This window comes from Podarcis cretensis (assembly GCF_951804945.1).
Source record: "Podarcis cretensis genome assembly, chromosome: 12".
NCBI lineage: Eukaryota > Metazoa > Chordata > Lepidosauria > Squamata > Lacertidae > Podarcis > Podarcis cretensis.
The window spans coordinates 51,435,375-51,453,480 of record NC_137181.1 but is presented as its reverse complement, the minus strand read 5'-3'; the positions used below and the strand labels follow the sequence as shown (position 1 = coordinate 51,453,480).

General features: G+C 45.2%; 1 protein-coding gene across 30 annotated transcripts in view; it reads left to right on the top strand.

Annotated features, from left to right (window-relative positions):
- CLASP2 (cytoplasmic linker associated protein 2) overlaps positions 1 to 18,106 on the top strand; it is a 132,710-nt gene that overhangs the window by 94,410 nt on the left and 20,194 nt on the right. For 12 of the 30 annotated variants that reach the window (XM_079947744.1, XM_079947733.1, XM_079947734.1 and 9 more), the window contains 5 exons: positions 679 to 741; positions 1,799 to 1,905; positions 2,898 to 2,921; positions 3,743 to 3,987; positions 4,849 to 4,912. In XM_079947744.1, the coding sequence (XP_079803870.1) occupies positions 679 to 741; positions 1,799 to 1,905; positions 2,898 to 2,921; positions 3,743 to 3,987; positions 4,849 to 4,912 (503 nt within the window). The remainder of the gene's footprint in view (positions 1 to 678; positions 742 to 1,798; positions 1,906 to 2,897; positions 2,922 to 3,742; positions 3,988 to 4,848; positions 4,913 to 18,106) is intronic. The other 18 variants (XM_079947747.1, XM_079947736.1, XM_079947743.1 and 15 more) reach the window with 3 other exon arrangements.

Genomic DNA, 18,106 nt, shown 5'->3' with positions numbered 1-18,106 from the left:
TTTTTAATTAAACTATTATTAATATATGAAGAGAATTAACTATCATGTTTTGTGCCAAATGAGGTTTCAAGGTTGACAACTTTGTGAACATCAAAAAAGATAGCTTGCTTAGCTGAATTATTTTTTTTTGGTCATTTCCTGATTTTGTGTGCTCTGTCATTCAACAGGTGGCTTTAGATTTTTCAAAAAATACAAAAGGCCCCTTTAGATTTAGTCTTGTAATTATTACATTTTCATGTAAGGCAAATTATTTTTCTCTCCTCTCCAGAAAATGTCACTTGTTCTCATGACCATTAAGTTCATAGGGCGTGTTTTACAATGCTGAAAATTATGTGCATGTCAGCTGCCAACCTGTGACCAGCCAGTTGAAAGCAATTCTTGACATGTGCAAGATTTTTACACCTACCACAAACACAAATGTTGAATGTTTGCAATAGCACAGTTCTGAAGATGAGGATAGTAGAAGCTGCATGCGAGCTCTCTGTGGGCAGGGAGCCAATAATCACAGGATTATTGTACCCTGTACTCAGCGTTGCTGTGAATCTGTTCTTAGTTGCTCTTGTCATGAAGCAGTGCTTCCTGGCTTTGCCTAGACCTTGCTCCATTGCGCTCTGTACAATTGTTCTATACTTTACTTTTATAGTAATAGATAGGGTTCATATGATCCTGTTATTGCAGCTTCCAGGCATCACTCCAGATCCACTGGGGCCCTCTACTCGCCAGATGTTTATGGGGCTACAGGTGAAGGATGAGTACACTTTGCTATCATCTGTGCCATCACCCTGGATTATTTTTACCCCATTTGATTTTTCATGCAGTCGTATTTTTTATCATTTTCAGTATTAATTTCTGGACATTATTTCGAATATTCAAAGTAGATAAAAGTGCAAAGTGTTTTCCTTTCTTCACACACACACACACACACAGCAGTTTTTCTTTAGTTTCAGGTGAATTTTGTTGGGTTTTTCCTTCTTTTCCTTTCCATTCTTGTATTTCCAAAGCTTTATTAATGCATGTAGCTTTATGATACGTAATGCTGTAGGCTGTATTGACTGTGGTTTCCCTTAATTTGTTTCATAGTTTTAAAAAACACCAGTGACAAACACATTTTAGTAGAAAAAAGAAAATAGTTGCTGTTGCTTCAGCTCCTGCGTAATTATGTATACACAGTATGTTTTTGTTCTTTTTGCCACATGAGGTACAGTTAAATAACTGCCTTTAAATTTACTTTAATTTCATTAGGATATTAAGGCCAAAATCCAACATGAACATGTCACTGCAAACTGTATGTGGCAGTGCACTCTTTCCTTAAAATTTTTGCTGCCACAGTTAGATAACTAAACAGGGAAATTGCTTTTAAAATCGAGCCATTGCTTGTCTTTAGCCACAGGAGCTACTTTAACAAACTTGAAGGAGAACTCTAGCTGCACTTGTTTCTCTGGAGTGTGCATGTAGTAGAATTTTCTAGATTATGGCCAGTATCTCTCCTGAGCCATCTGGTTCATGTGGTTTCTGAGAGTGTACCAGGTTTCTATGGCAAGGGCTGGTATTGATGGTAGGCTCTGCATATATTCACTTCCCTTAATAAATCAAGTAAGTGTTCCTTTTGTTGAGTTGAAGGCAAGCAGGCAAGCAGCCAGATTCAGAACAAATGAGATGAACCTTTTTGAGGCTTCACCGCTTCCAAATATTGGAAGGCATAAAACTTCTTAAATAGTGGCTTTAAATTTTAGTTTATATTGCATTGACCTTCCCAGGATGATTCTGATTTATGTTTTCTTTTGTCTTATTATGACAGGCACAGGTTTTGGAATAAGTCAGTCAAGTCGGTTATCCTCATCAGTTAGTGCCATGCGTGTCTTGAACACAGGCTCCGATGTGGAAGAAGCAGTAGCAGATGCTTTGGTGAGCATCTTGTCTATCACACACCTGTTTATTTGTTTTTTTTTTGGGGGGGGGTGACAGAGTAAAAGCTTTGCAGTTTGTATTACTGCCAAATTTGATTATTGGTTCTGCTAAATTACATGGAGCTCCGTTTTTGACCGTACATGCCATTATGTTTCTGTTCCTTCAAACTCATCTACCTTCCCCTCAAAGCCTTTCTTAACAACTTAATATTTATTCCCATAGTACATGTAACTGCATTTACATACATTTATCACTCACTGTTGTTTTCCCTGCTGTCCGGTTTACATTGTAAGCTCCTTGGAGGCAGAGACTGGTCTACATTTTTTCCTGTTGTTATTAATTAAATCTATATCCCACCTTCCCTTCAAGGAGCTCAAGATAGTGTTCATGGTTCCAGGGGTGGACCATGTGTTACCGCTGCCCGGGGCAGAGCAGGAAGGGAGCCTGCTGCGGCTGCACTGGCCCAGCCCTTGCCACCAACGCCGCTGCTCCAAATCAGTCCGATCAGACTGATTTGAAGGGGGCCTGACCCAGGAGTAGAGCTGTGGTTGGCTGGCAGCGTTGGGCCTCCGTGGGCTCCCTCACAAGCTGGAGCCCAGTGGAGGAAAGGAGCAGCACCCCTGGGTCATGCTCTCTTCCTCCCTCCTTGTTGGGTGGTGACTGTGTCCTCCTCCTCCATCTGGGCTCCTCCCAGGGGTGAGATGCACACAGACGTCCCTTCGCCCAGCCCAGGCATGGCTTCCCACTTCACAGCTCCGTCCTCAATAAAGGAGCCTGTTATGGGGGCGCCTGATTACATCTCCTCAAAAAAAGGGTGCTTGGGTCCACAGTTGTGTATCTAGCTAAAACTGTTATGTTTTCTTTTGTTCCTGAGGCTAAACCCAGACCTCATTTCTAACTAGAGGTAATGACATCTGTGCTTACACTATTTAACCGTTGTCAGCTGTGCTCATAACTTTTCTGTTTCTTCTGTAATGCATTGCGATCAGCTCTTAGGAGACATACGGACTAAGGTATAACAATCTATGTTTCCCTGTTAAAAATGCTCAGTGTTTTAAAATAAATACATAATGTCTGCTTCACTTGTGTCCCAGATTCACAATTGTTTTAAGGAGCTGAACGTTTCCAAATGATTATAGTTTCAAATGTTGTTGTCCTTTTGTCCTACAGTGTGACTTCCATGTATTCCAAATGTTTTTTTAAAGTCTAATATAGTTGAACTTGCTCATTCATGCACATTTTGCCTTTATGATCTTAGTGCCTTTGCTGGGAAAGGTTATTGCTTTATACATAGTACCAGTTGTGTTAAGAGATTAATGTTACAGTCTTGTTTGAACTTTACTTTCCCCTCCCCACCTAGTAAGCACAGCAAGATTTGGAACATCATTTAGCAGTTTCAGTATCTGTACTACAACAGCTGCAATTTCTTTGAACACACTTTTGATTCTGTTCAATTTATTGATAGTTTTGGCTCTTGCTCTTGCTTTTCGGTGGCTTTTAGTCTGATAACTGTGCGTTTCAATGTGATTGCTGTGTGGTTTTATATTCTGCAAGCAGTTTTCAGTGACACTTTTTGAGGGAAAAGTTGCCCGTTTTTATATAAAGAAATTAAACGATCATGGTTAGAGGAGGTCTCCCTTTCAAATAACCAGAGGGTCTCAGGCTCAGTGCGGTGAGAGAAATGAGATGGGTATGAATCTGATGCCTGCTCCGGGTGTAGGTGCAGGTGACAGTGGCATCGGGGAGGTTTGCTATATGAATAGGCACATGATATTTGCGTAAGAGGTACTACAAATTGGTTATGGTTCCTCAAGTGATGCTCTCTGTGTGATAGAAAAAGCCGGTGCGAAGGAGATACGAATCCTATGGAATGTACTCCGATGATGATGCCAATAGCGACGCGTCCAGTGCTTGCTCAGAAAGATCGTACAGCTCTCGGAATGGCACCATCCCTACCTATATGCGGCAGACAGAGGATGTGGCCGAGGTCCTCAATCGCTGTGCAAGCTCCAACTGGTCAGAAAGAAAAGAAGGTCTTCTGGGGCTACAAAATTTGTTAAAAAACCAGCGAACATTAAGGTAGGAAACCTTTTTAGGTGAGAGATTTTGTAGTTGAGAAAGCTCTGCAGATATTTATTCTCCGGCTAATGAATTCTACAGCAGGGAAAAGAAAGTCAACTGGCTTCCTAGTTCATAACTTGCTAGGTGACGTCTATTGTCCCTGCAAAACAAAAGGAAAGCAACTGGCATCAATTTCTTGAAGTGCTTTTGGACACTTGATATTTCCTTCAAAGATGATTGAAAGGTCTCTGTAAGGAATAGATAGCGTCACATTTAGCTTTTGTTGAGCACATTCCTTCACAAGTAGAGCATAAAAATGGCTCTGGATAATAGTAGAGCCATAAAGCACTTTCAGATCTTGACCCTGTACATGCCATAACAATAATACCTTAATGGTGATTAAGAGGAAGTATTGGGCCACTGATTTTGATTTATTGTATTTCTATGCCGCTTTTCATTCAAATGAATCTCCAAGCGGCTTACAAACAATAAAATAACTGACTCATGTACTCCCTTTCCTACCCACCCACCCCAAAGTATGAATTCCCCTGAGGCCAACCTGCCTTCCTCCTGGCTCCACACACACACACACACACACACACACACACACACACACACACAGGTTCTCAAAGAGAATGGAGATTTGCAAGTAAGCAACAGTAGACAATCTCCCCCCCCCCCCCAGCAGTTGTTGACCCTTACTTGGACTTTATGATTCTGTGCTATAGTTCTGAGTGTAAAGCATAGTATAAGCACGTTTACATTGCCAAACATGTTAACGAATGTAAAATATTTCACCGACTCATTTTTAAAGTTGTTCTAAAGTTGCTCATAACATTACCCTGCCATTTACTAATTAGTCTTATGTCATTTTGGCAGTCGCGTTGAATTAAAAAGGTTGTGTGAAATCTTCACAAGGATGTTTGCTGATCCTCATAGCAAGGTATGTATTTGTTTTGCTCCATAGCGATTATGAACATCTGCAGGGTTTTTAGAAGAATACTGCCATAGATTTAGACTTAAATACTTGGTGGACAGAAAGCACTTCCAAGTGTGTTCATATTATTTTTATTAACAGAGGCCCAATCCTTTAATGGTACAAGAGGCACATGATAGAATCAGATAGTACCTTCTACTGAACCAGTGTTTGTTTCTAAAGAAGGACTATCTGCACAGAACTGTTTTTCAGGTCTAGAACATTCATTGTACTGTCTAAAATTATCCCCATGGATACAGCTCTGTATTTTTAGAAAGGTCTTCTCCAAGTAGTCAGGAACCCTGGGCTCTTGAGTGCAGGGACAATACCCATCTATTTGTACTTGCATACAGCTGTACACTAGTGTGTGGAAGAGCAGATGCCACCCCTTCATGTGTTCATGACCTCTTTAAAATTTCAGAAAGTTTAAATAAGTAGACTACATCTTCACACTATGCTTAAGAACATTTTGTCCAAACCATGGGGATAGCCAACTTCTGCAACTGCATCCTGGTTGCTCGCTATTCAAATTCTTGAAATAACACAAAACAATGTAGCACAAAAATCAGTCGTGATTTTTTAAAGACCAGCAAATTTCATACAGCATAAGCTTTTGTGGACTAAAGTAAATACTCTGAGCACTTGAGTTTCACATTTTGAACTCACTTAACTCATTGTCTTTGCTCACTTCCTGTCTTGGGCCAGTCAGCAGCTCTCAGCCTAACATATGGCTGTCCATATAGAAGGGACGCGGGTGGTGCTGTGGGTTAAATCACAGAGCCTAGGACTTGCTGATCAGAAGGTCGGCGGTTCGAATCCCCGCAACGGGGTGAGCTCCCGTTGCTTAGTCCCTGCTCCTGCCAACCTAGCAGTTCAAAATCATGTCAAAGTGCAAGTAGATAAATAGGTACCGCCCTGGCGGGAAGGCAAACGGCGTTTCCGTGTGCTGCTCTGGTTCGTCAAAAGCGGCTTAGTCATGCTGGCCACATGACCCAGAAGCTGTACACCGGCTCCCTCGGGCAATAAAGCGAGATGAGCGCCGCAACCCCAGAGTCGGTCACGACTGGACCTAATGGTCAGGTCCATATAGAAGGAAGCATAAAATGACTGTATTAAGGGGGACTTAATGTTTGTATCACAGGCATCAAATGTTGGTTTCTTTAACTGGAGTGATGTGTCATTGTACTTTAAAGGGTTTTCTGCCCCTTCTCTGCAGATTAGTACAGCTAACTCCTGCCTGTGTTTAGCTGAGCTTACTCTCAAGTTATTGTGCACAGGAGACTGATTCCTAAGAAAAGTTATCCTAGGCCTGAAGCCACTGTGGGTTGGGGAACTGTGGAAAGCAGTGTTATCTGGGGCCCATTCAGACTGCTATTTTTTATCACAGCAACATTAAAACATTAATAGTGTGTTTGAAGAGAATTCATACTGGGTTGTCCACACATCACTCTGCTTTATCAGTTCTGTAGTCATTCCCCAGTGCTCCAGTATTATTACATCCACACTTTAATTCCACCCATTCCGTTATCCGTGTTTTCACCATCCTCAATTCTGTGTCCCCACACCCAGCTCAAGTAAGTTGTATTGTAATGCCATGCCAGCATACTTTGATTTTTACACTGTGATCACCATGCTAAATCTTTGCTTGATTTTACAAAATAAAAACCCACAGGAATACCAGTATCTGCTATCAATGGAATGTATGTAGGAGTGGCTATGTCACAAAGAATTAAATGGAATTCAGCGCATTGCTAGGGCACCAAAGCACAAGAAGTGGTGCTCAAGACTAGAGACACGCGCGCGCGCGCACACACACACACACACACACCATCTTCTGGTTAATTAGCAGAAGCTTGGCGGATGCGTGGATTCCGATAACTCTCTCAGTCAGTCAAAGTCTCCAGTAAAAGATTTACTAAGGTATAAAGCACACAGTCCTTTGCTAGCTCCCCAGCAAGGTACAAATCATACCCGATTTTAGAGCAAAATCTAGTTGCAGCAATAAGAATACACCTCACAGTAAAAGTGTTAAATACGAAAGCAGATAAATCTACATTCCATGATAAAACAGAAAGAAGAGTGAGATTAAACTCCCCAGTAGGCAGTAGTATAGTCTTTCTCCAAAGCTTTGAACTTGGAATTCAGTAGATAACACACAACCTAACAAACAGCAGCTGTGCTCTCTGCTTCTATGAGAAGGCCTTAGAACTGAAATGTTAGAATGTTCCAAAATTTCCTGGTGGCTTCTGCACTTTATGAAACTTATTCCCTGGAGGGCCCCCCCCCTTTCATTTTCATTATTTGTCTTTTGACTGTTTTACTTTTACAGGTAAAATAGTAAGGAGAAGCATATTTTTCCTGATTCCTAATAAAACCTGCTCCCACTTTCTAGTGTTCTGCTACAATAGCAACAAGACCCTGTATGCATTAAACACAATGAGACTTGGAGGGAGTACCCAATCTCAAATGAACCTACCACAGGAAAAATGAATCCTGTTAACTAGCAGGGGCAGGGAAACAAGCAAACGATGGAAATTCTAATTGTTAAAAGCAGGAAAGAAGGAGAGGGGGAAACAGCATTTCTTTAGGACCTTGGGGGTGTCTGTGGCCTGGTGCCTAAATAGCTCTCTTCTCAATCACAGTTCTGACATCACTCATTGGCTAAAAACACTGAAAGGTGGGAGCAGCTAGTCTGTCTCATCTCACAGAAATCACTTGGAAAGGGAACCTGCACATTTTGTTTCACAACTTACTTTCTAGGAGGACTGGAGACTTTTACTTTTTTTTTTTTAAAGGAAGCTCAGATGCTCTGCCCAACTTGCAGGCATTGGCTCTGGTGCAATTGTTCCAATTGTGCCACTATCATCCAACCTTGAGTATTGGTACAGAGATAAGGGGAAATGGTGGTTTGAAGTTCTGGAGGATTATGAACTTTTTAGATATGTGGTTTTAACAAATTATGGGGTTGGAAGTATTTAAAAATAAAGTTTAAATCAGGAAAATCTCCTGTGGTGTAGTATGACTACTTTACAATAAGGTTCTCAGTGAATAGTTACCTGAGAATTAAAACAGTAGGTAATGATTTCTATCAGATTTTGGGGGGGAAATAAATACTAATGCGTTGCAAGGATAGCTTGCTATCAAGGATATATAAGTTGCTTCTTAAATATAATACTAAACCTGGATAGGTGGAAGAATTCATAATGAGTACAAAACATGCATGGGAGAGAATGGGAAAACCTGTAAGGAGGGGGAGGAATCACATAGGTTCTGTAAGTATTTAAGAGATAATTGTTATATAAGATAGTGGCATGCTGGCATATAACACCAACAATAAGAAATAAGAAAGTGATTGCTGGAAATGACAAATCAGAATGGAATTTATTATATGTGGTGGGAATTGCAATGTAAAAACAGGAAAAAGATTTAAGGTGGAATGCAGATTAGCACTAAGAAAATTGTTCCATCAGCACAAGCATTTTGCCCTCTTTCTTCCTTACACACCCTGTTCTTAGAGATTCTCCAGACCCTCCAACGTGGATTTAGGAGGGGGGCACAGGAGGAGGGGGAAAACCACATAATTATAGATCTGGTATTTTTCTTATTAAACGATATAGATGGATTCCTTAATGAATCAACATAAGTAACTTGCTTCATATATGTCACTGGCAGCAGGATTATTAGATGTCAGTAGGTGAACACAAATGATGCCAACAACAAATGAATGGATTCATAAATTCTGGAATTTTTGATTTAATGGCAAAATTGACTCTCCTTACACGAACAAAAGGGGGGGGGGAGAGACAGAATATAGCTTTTGAGTATTGTACATTCAAATGGAGCTTTTAGGGGTTTTTGAATTACTCTCTTCAAATGTAGGATTAACAAATGTCTTAAAATTTAAGGTGATAAAACTTGTTGAATGTTGTGTGTGTGTGTGTGTGTGTGTGTGTGTGTGTGTGTGTAGATTGGGATAAGTATGTGTGTAAATATAGGTGTGTAGGTATTTATAACAATGCAGATATGTACACAAATACTTAGAGGTTATAGTCACCAGTGAAGGAAATACCTGTCTCTGACCAAGCACAGGGTAGGTTTATCTTATAGACCCCAGAATCAGTACATTTTCAAATGATGTTTATGGTTTCTCTTAAAGTGCTCAGAATTTTTAGTGAAAACTGCAGAAAGTGGTTATATCAGAAAACAAAGTATATCTTGCATATAATTGACATCATCATTGAATTCTGATACCTTCAGTGTTAATTTTCTTTTTGCATATTGCTCTGTCTACTGCTTTGTTAGACTTTTGAATATGTGCTTTAAACTGTAGTTTAATTGAGGCTTTTCATGGCAAACACGGAGGAATTGCTCCCTTATCAGAAATGTAAATTGGAGATCCTTTCTCATGGATCCTTGACTTGACCATCCATTGTGTTGTGTTGTTTTAGGGTACCATTAAGGATGCCTCACAATGTAAAATTTTCATAGGAACACAATAAACTTTCATTGAGTACCCACTAAAATGGTATCATTTGCAACATATACTTTAATCTGGCATGCAATGCTGAAACATGCTTCAGGGAACCATGAGTGGCCTTAGTTCATTGGCACAAGTTTCTGCAGGGTACTTGAGGTTAAAAAAAAGAGATGTATATGCACTTCAAATGTTATGGTTATAGTGAGTAATATAATACATCTCAAATATGTATGTTAAAATTGTAATGCTTGAATCCATCCATACCCAAATGTTAAATAATTGCTTTCAAAAAACTGTATTTTTATTCAGATGTTTTGGTTTTAAAAGAGTGAAACGGGCAAAGAAGAGAGACCTATGTGCTTTTGCAAGAATTGGAAATTTCAGAGCAAAGCTGTTTACTTAATCATATTAAAACCCATGTATCACATTTTCCTCATACAGGAACTATGCAGATGGCAACTAATTTGTGTGTTTTATCTTCCCTCCCTCCCTTCCTCCCTCCTTTTTTTCTTTTCTTTTTGCATGCTGTCCCCTGTGTTGGAACTCTCTGTAGAGAGTAAGTTGGTTCAATATTTTTTGGAGCCCTAACCTTATTGCATGATTGATAATAACCTTTTCCCCCTCTACTTTACTCTTATAAAGAATGTGTGCCGAGTCCAGCTTTTGCGCTTTACAAAATCCTTGCAGTCATGCAAATTATGCTGAAATATTTTTGGATGTGCTTCTGTATACTAATTAACTGACCTTTTTGGTTTTGTACTTCTACTGTGTGTTGTGGTGGTTGGCGCATCTGAGTTTTACATCATCTAAGACCTGTTATTGCAAACGATACATCAGGGCTTTTATCTCTACTGTTCAGTTTCAGCTTCACACACAATTTTCAAGAAATATTTTCACGATTTTGCAAAAGCAGCAATAAAGTCAGAGTATTCACACTGTCCATATTCACACGGTCACCATATGACTCTCCTACTGGATGCTTGTACTTTTAAAAATATATATAATAACCTGGTTTGCACATCATGGTAAGCCAAACTATGGCTTACTGGGGCTGCATTGATCCTCTCTGGTTTTTCTTTTATATTCCCTTGCTAAATCAAACCAAGGTTTGCCTTACAGTGTTGTTTGAATCAGGACTGAAGGTTAAGCTACAGGTATTGGTTGGCAAGGAGAGAGTTTAAACCACAAACCCAGGTTCAGACTACACACCAAGTCAAAACTTGGCTTAACCTGGTGTGGGAATGTAATAAACCAGAGAGGAGCAAAGCAGCTGCAAGCTTCTCTCCACAAACCTGCACTTTCATGGTCCTGGTAAGCCATAGTTTGGTTACCATTATTTGCAAATAAGGTCATTAAGTCTTTTCCCAAGCGAAATAATGATGAACACTGAATTCCTTCTGTACTCCAGTGCAGCTGCACTCCATGTGTGCTGTGTGAAGGGGAAATGTTGCAAGGTAGTCTGAGGCCTTGCTAAGTTGTGCACACTAAATGTAACCGAGTTGCTCATATGTCAAGAGATTACGGTTGGCAACCATTTCAACCACTTGGATCACTTTCAACATGGTTCAACTCAGTCACTGTCTGAAGTGCAATAGTTGCTTGTTGGTTACTGCTAAAAGCAGCTGCATCACCTTTAAATGTACATCATGGTAACCATATCATCTGAAACAATGAGTTGGATCCAAACTTATTTGATCTTAGATCCCATTTAAATCAGCGTGAAAAGTTAAATACAGTTGAGTTGATTCCCATTAATTCAAGCGAGAACTTATGCCAACTTAAGTGAATCTGGAACCAATCCAGTGTATTATATTAGTGCTATTTTTATTGTTAAGTATTGTATTACTTCAAGGAGCAGAAGATACTTCTAGGAAACTAAGCTGCTTTATTTGGACCTATCTAGGTGGCGCTGTGGGTTAAAGCCTCAGCGCCTAGGACTTGCCGATCGAAAGGTCGGCGGTTCGAATCCCTGCGGCGGGGTGCGCTCCCGCTGCTCGGTCCCAGCGCCTGCCAACCTAGCAGTTCGAAAGCACCTCCGGGTGCAAGTAGATAAATAGGGACCGCTTACCAGCGGGAAGGTAAACGGCGTTTCCGTGTGCGGCTCTGGCTCGCCAGAGCAGCGATGTCACGCTGGCCACGTGACCCGGAAGTGTCTCAGGACAGCGCTGGCCCCTGGCCTCTTAAGTGAGATGGGCGCACAACCCCAGAGTCTGTCAAGACTGGCCCGTACGGGCAGGGGTACCTTTACCTTTTTAAATAGAACACCAACACATAGTTGCTTGTACTTCTGCTGCTTGTCACAGATGTAGGGCTCTCTGGGTCCGAACAACCAGTGTCCTGAGCTATATTGAGGCAGTGGTGCACACCAGAAGAATAAAATCAGAAGCACCCACTTTTTAAACTAATCAGAGGTCTCGGTTTTAGAGTGTTTTAGTTTAAACTCTGGCTAGTTCAGATAAGCCAGGATCAAACCAGACTTTAAGATTTTAAGTACGTATGAAGTGCCTGCTGAATCATGCCCATGGCCCATTTAGTCCAGCATCCTGATCTCTCTGTGGCCACCCAGGTGAGCCTGTGGTTTTCAGCAACTGGTATTCAGAAGCATTGCTGCCTCCAATCATGGAGGCAGACCATGGCAACCATGGCTAGTAGCCATTTATAGCCTTAACCTGCATGAAATTGTCCAAACATTCTTGAAAGCCATCCATGTTGGTGGCCGTCGCTGCCTCGTGTAGCAACATGGAATTTGCCTTTTTTCACAGCTGCTGCACACTGGTTCAGCGCCTTCATCAAGCTATCCACTACAAGCCCAAGGTCTTGTTCCTGGTCATTCACCCCATGAGTGTTCAGACCCAGTTAACATTCCATGAGTGTATATGCAGAATTACGATTTTTGCCTTTGATATGTATTAATTTGCACTTATTGACGCATTTACCATGTTACCACCCATTCACTCAGTTTGGAAAGATCCCTTGGGGGCTTTTCACAATCTTTTTGTTGTAATGACCTGAAACTGTTTGGTATGGTGAGCAAAAGTACCAGTTCCCAGTCCTGGTCCTTGGATGACTCCCCATTTTCCACATCTCTCCATTCAGAGAACTTTGCTCCTACTCTCTGCTTACTGCTATTTTTTAAAATTTATTTTTACTGGTTTGAACTAAGCAGACTTAGAACTTGCCAGAGTTCAGACACAAAAGAGGGCTCTGGTTGGTTTAAAATCAAAATCCATCGTTTCCAATCTCCTCTTCCTTGTACATGAAAGAAAAGGGAAGAAGAAAGAGCCAGATAGCTTCCCATAGCTTTTAAGTCTAAACCACAGTTTAGAGTCATGTCCAAACTAGTCCTATAACTGGAGGGATTGATGAAGAAGGCGTACTCACAATATGCCCCTTGTTAAAGTTTCAATATTTTAAACTTTAGCTTGTGCTTGAATCCTGTAGATCAGGTTTGGGGAATCTGTGGCACTCAGTGTCAGCGCCACCCTGGGTCCCAGCTCACAAGAGACCAAAGTCCAGTCCAAGTTATATACAAAAGGTTTTATTGAAGATCATTGTCGTCATTACATCCAAACTCCGTGGCTCCACATCTGTTACCCTTAGATGTTAGAAGTCCCCTCTGAGTCCGTCCCTCCCCTGCACCAATTTAAGAGGCTTGTGCTGCTCCACCTTTTCCTCTCCTTCCTTTTCCGCAGGGTCTTCCTGCCCCCCTGTGTTCCCTCTTTCCGGGACTCCCCAGAGGCTGAGTCTTCTCCTGCCTGCTGCCCCCTCCTTCGTGCTTTAGCACCAGGCTCCTCCCCAGAGCTCTCCCCACTTCCGCGCGCCTCCACATTTGAACTTGGCGCGCGTACGTTGCTCCTGACCTTCCTTTCAACAGCCACACTGCTCCCGGTACTGCTTTCCGCCCCTTCCGGCAGGACGTCTTGCCCCGATCTCCTTCCCCCCTCTGCTCCTTGTTCTGTTCCTCCCGACACACTGGTAACTCCACCCTCTTCACTCCGTTCCGGTGGAGAAGCAGGTCTCGATCTCCAACTCCCACTGGCGGTTCCCCCTACGTTCCCCTGCTCCTGACTGCTTCCCCCTTGGGCTCCCCTTGGCTTGACCAGGGGGGCTCCCTTTTGGGAATCCTCCGATTCACTGGACGGACTCATGGACCATCTCGGGTCATTGTCGTCCTCTTCCTCGTCAGGCTGGAATCCTTCTCCCTCACTCTCGGTCTCCTCCCTCCTCTGCGCCTCTCTCCCTGAACCCCTGACATCCATCCCCCCCTCGAAGCCCCCCCTTCCCCCCTCCCCCCCATCGGGTGCGGGTTGTGGGAACTGCAGCTCCTCGGAGGTAGATGCAGGATACAGTTCGGCTACGTCCATGACCTCTGCTGGCAGCTCGGTGTACGTGTGTTCGAATTCGGGTTCTTCACCCAAAATGTTCGCAGTTCCCTCTTCCATTGCTACTTCGTCTGGTGCTGCCGTCCAAGGCCCCTTCAGCCATTTCTTGCGCCAGGCTTCCTCTGGTTGCTCATCCCACCAATAAGAGGGCTCTGTGTCCACCCCCGAACACGATCCCCTGGGCGAGTTTGAGTTCGGTGTTCTTTCCTCGGCTGAAGAAAAGCCGTGGAAAGTGCTGCCTGAACATGTGGGGGTAAAGAGCCAGTCATCGAAGTACTCGGCTGGCATGGGTCTATGTGGGAAAAGGGCATGGAACTCGTCCTTTAAAAGAGGTTCGTCTAAAGCGTAGTCCGGCACCCACCCACTGGCACTGACTGGTGCACCCTCTCTGACTAGAAAGTATTCTATTCCCTCTTCCCCCCATCTCGAGTCCAGGATCTCTGTGACCTCGTTGAGTGGTTCGACCCTAGGCGATCCCTCCCTCCTAGGTGACTCTGTGCGTGGCTGCGGTACTGTTTCAGACTCCTGAAACCTGTGCGGGGCCTTGTAGGGAGTGAGCACCGACCTATGAAAAACCGGGTGGACTCTGGAACCTTCGGGGAGGGCCAGTCGAAAAGCCACGGGGTTGATCTTAGCCTCCACCTGGTATGGTCCTAGCTGCCTGTGCCCTAGCTTCTTCTTGGCCAACGACTTGGTTGGCATCGCCTGGGCCGCTAACCACACCCAGTCCCCCACCTGGATGTCCTCTCCCACTCTTCTGCCTTTGTCTGCCTGCACCTTATATGCTTGTTTGGCTAGCTCCAAATGTCTCCGCAGCTCCTCGTGCACCTCTTGTAGTTCTGCAGCGAACTGGTCGGCCTCTTGCGGCTCCCCCTCTCTTGGTGCTACGAACCCCGGGAAGGTCCTGGGATGACGTCCATTGTTCGCGAAGAACGGCGTCACCCCCGTCGACGCATGCTTCGTGTTGTTGTAGGCAAACTCCGCCATCGGTAGGTAGTCCACCCAAGCTGTGGGTCGCTGATTTGCATAACATCTCAGGTACTGCTGCATGATCGCGTTGACCCTCTCGGCCTGGCCGTTGGTTTGTGGATGTCTTGCCGACGCTAGGTTGATCTTGACGCGCAGGATACCTAGGAGCTTCTGCCAAAAATTGGAAATAAACTGGTGCCCCCTGTCGGACAGGATGGCCCGCGGCAGCCCATGCGCCCGGAACACGTGGTCGATGAAGAGCTTGGCGGTCTGTTCCGCCGTCGCCACCTTCGCGCAGGGAATGAAGTGCGCCATCTTGGTGAACAAGTCCACCACCACCAGTACCGCCGTCTTGCCTCTGGAACTGGGCAGGTCAGTGACGAAGTCCAGCGCCACCCTCTCCCACGGTTGCTGTGGTGTTTCCAGTGGTTCCAGCAAGCCCGCCGGCTTCTGGTGTACTGGCTTGGACCTCTGACAAGTGTCACATCTGGCGACGTACTCCGCTACTTCTCCTCGCATCTGGGGCCACCAAAAGTCCCTGGCCACCAGTTCTATTGTCTTCTCCCTGCCGAAATGGCCCGCACTGGGAGCGTCGTGCAACTGCTGCAGAACCTTTGCTCGGAGCTCGTCGCTCGGCACGTAGAGGGCACCCTTGTGAGTTAACAGTCCGTCGCGTAACTGGAACTCATCGTCTCTCAGCGAACCCCTACGCAGCTCCTCTATTTTGGATTGTGCAAACTGATCTACCTGCAACGCGCGTCGCACTGCGTCCAGGTCGACAGCGATGGCAGCGCACGCCCACGCCTGCGGTGCAAAAATGTGCCTGGCTGCTATTGGCGCCGCTTCCTCAAGATATTGCGGTTTCCTGGAGAGCGCATCGGCTATAACGTTGGAGTCCCCTGGGACGTACTCTATCCTGAAGTCGAAATCCGCGAAGAACTCTGCCCAGCGCATGTGTCTTTGGCTCTGGAGTTTCGCCGTGCGCCAATACTCTAAATTCTTGTGATCCGTGCGGACCTGCACTGTGTGCTTGGCTCCAATGAGGAAATGTCGCCACGCTTTGAACGCTGCGTGAATGGCTAACAGCTCCCTGTCCCATATGGTGTAGTTTTGCTCCGCTTTGCTGAGCTTTCTGGAGTAAAAGGCACCGGGTCTCCAGTTTCCATGTGGATCTTCTTGCAGGAGTACGGCTCCAACCGCTCTGTCTGACGCGTCGGTCTCTACTCGTATGGGCTTGCCTGGATTCACGTGCAGCAGCTGCTCCTCGGAGGCGAAAAGGCTTTTAAGCTTCTGAAAAGAGCGCTCCGCCTGTTCCGTCCACACGAACCTCTTTTTCTTGGAACTGAGAGTGTCCGTGATCGCTGCCGTCTCCTTTGCAAAACCTCTGATGAATTTGCGGTAGAAGTTGGCGAAGCCGATGAATCTTTGGACTTCCTTCCGATTGCGAGGGCTCTTCCAGTCCAACACCGCGCGGACCTTGGCGCTGTCCATGGCCAGCCCCTTGTCGGACAGCTTGTAGCCTAGGAAATCCACGTCCGTCACATCAAACTGGCACTTCTCTAACTTGGCGTAGAGCTTGTTCTCCCGTAGTCTCTGCAGGACTTCCTTTACGTCCTTCTCATGGGCCTCCTCCGTTTCCGAAAAGATCAGGATGTCGTCGAGGAAACACACGCATTTCTTGTATAGAAGTCCCGCTAGCACGTGATGCATAAATGCTTGAAAGACGTGAGATCCATTTTGGAGACCAAATGGCATCACTCTGTATTCGTACGTGCCCAGAGGCGTGAACATGGCCGTCTTCCACTCATCGCCCTCCCGGATGCGTATGAGGTTATACGCTCCACGCAGATCCAATTTGGTGAATATCTTCCCCTTCCTTACGGTTGCCAGGAGATCATCTATCTTGGGCATGGGGAAGGCCTTGGGTTTGGTCTTACTGTTTATGAATCGATAGTCCACAATGAGTCTTTTTTGGGGCGTGTCCTTTTTCTTTACAAAGAAAACAGGACTGCCCCCCACCGCTTTCGATTCTCGGATGAATCCGCGCTTCAAATTGTGCTCTATGAACTCCCTGAGTTCTTGCATCTCGTCCTCAGACATGGAATACAGCTTTGCAGTCGGCAACTGCGCCCCTGGCACCAGGTCGATGGCACAATCATAAGGCCTGTGGGGCGGCAACTGGTCAGCTTCCTTCTCGCAGAAAACCTCCAGGAACCCCTCGTACTTGCGGGGTACTGCCTGCACCATGCCAAGTTGCAACTGCTGCTCAGCTCCCTCCTCCTGGCTGGACTGGATGCAATGTTGAGCACAGTACGATGAGCAAAAGGTGATCTGCCGTTGGTACCACGCTACAGCAGGACTGTGTCTCTCCAGCCAACTCATGCCTAATACTATAGGCGTGTCTGAAAGGCGGGTGACATTGAAGCTGATGACTTCTCGATGATTTCCAATCCTCATCACCATGGGAGGCGTCTGTTGCACAACTTGTCCTCCTAGCAATTTCCTGCCATCCACCGTGACTACGTTCAGAGGTGTTGTCGCTGGCAGAAGCGCTATGCGATGCTGCTTGACAAAGTGCGTCCCCACAAAATCTGCGTTGCTCCCAGAATCAATCGTGATGGGGACTTCCAGGGTGGTTCCATTCGGCAACTGAAGTGTTGCAGTGAGCTGCACCGCTGGCTTGGGTGGTAAAGGGTCTGTGCGTTGCAAAAGCGCTGGGGACTGCTCTACAGATTCGCCTGGCTGAGCCCCAGCAGCTCTGCTTCCAGCCAGGCACTGTCGTTTCCCTGAGGTTGCTCTGCTTGCATCATTTCTGCTGCAACAGTTGCTAAAACTGCAGTGTGTTTCTGCAGCCTCTGGGGACACCCTTTCGCCATGTGCTGTGCACTGTCGCAAATGTAACACTTCCTGGTCCCTCTAGGAGGCTGTGCCTTTACTGCACCGGAAGCTGGGGCTCTGGCTGTTGCTTGAGCCTTAGCACCACCAAGTTCCATGGGCTCCTCCCCCTGCCTTCCCAGTGGCGAAGGATGTGACTGACTGAACTCCCTGGGGATGAAAGAAGACGTCCTCGCTGGTAGACGCACCTGACGTTCTTCCTCAGTGTGCCAAGGACGTCCCTCGTGCCTTATCCCAATCGCCAAAGCCCTCTGCACAAGCTCCTCCAGGGTCTGGGGTCTGTCTCCCCTGGCAAGTTCATCCTTAATGGGACCGCTGAGCCCCTCCCAGAACAAATCCCTCACAGGTGCACAATCCTTCTCCCAGCTTAGCGCAGTCAGTAAAGCAAAAAATCTGGAATGGTACTGACGCACAGTGGCTTTGCCTTGCCGCAATCCA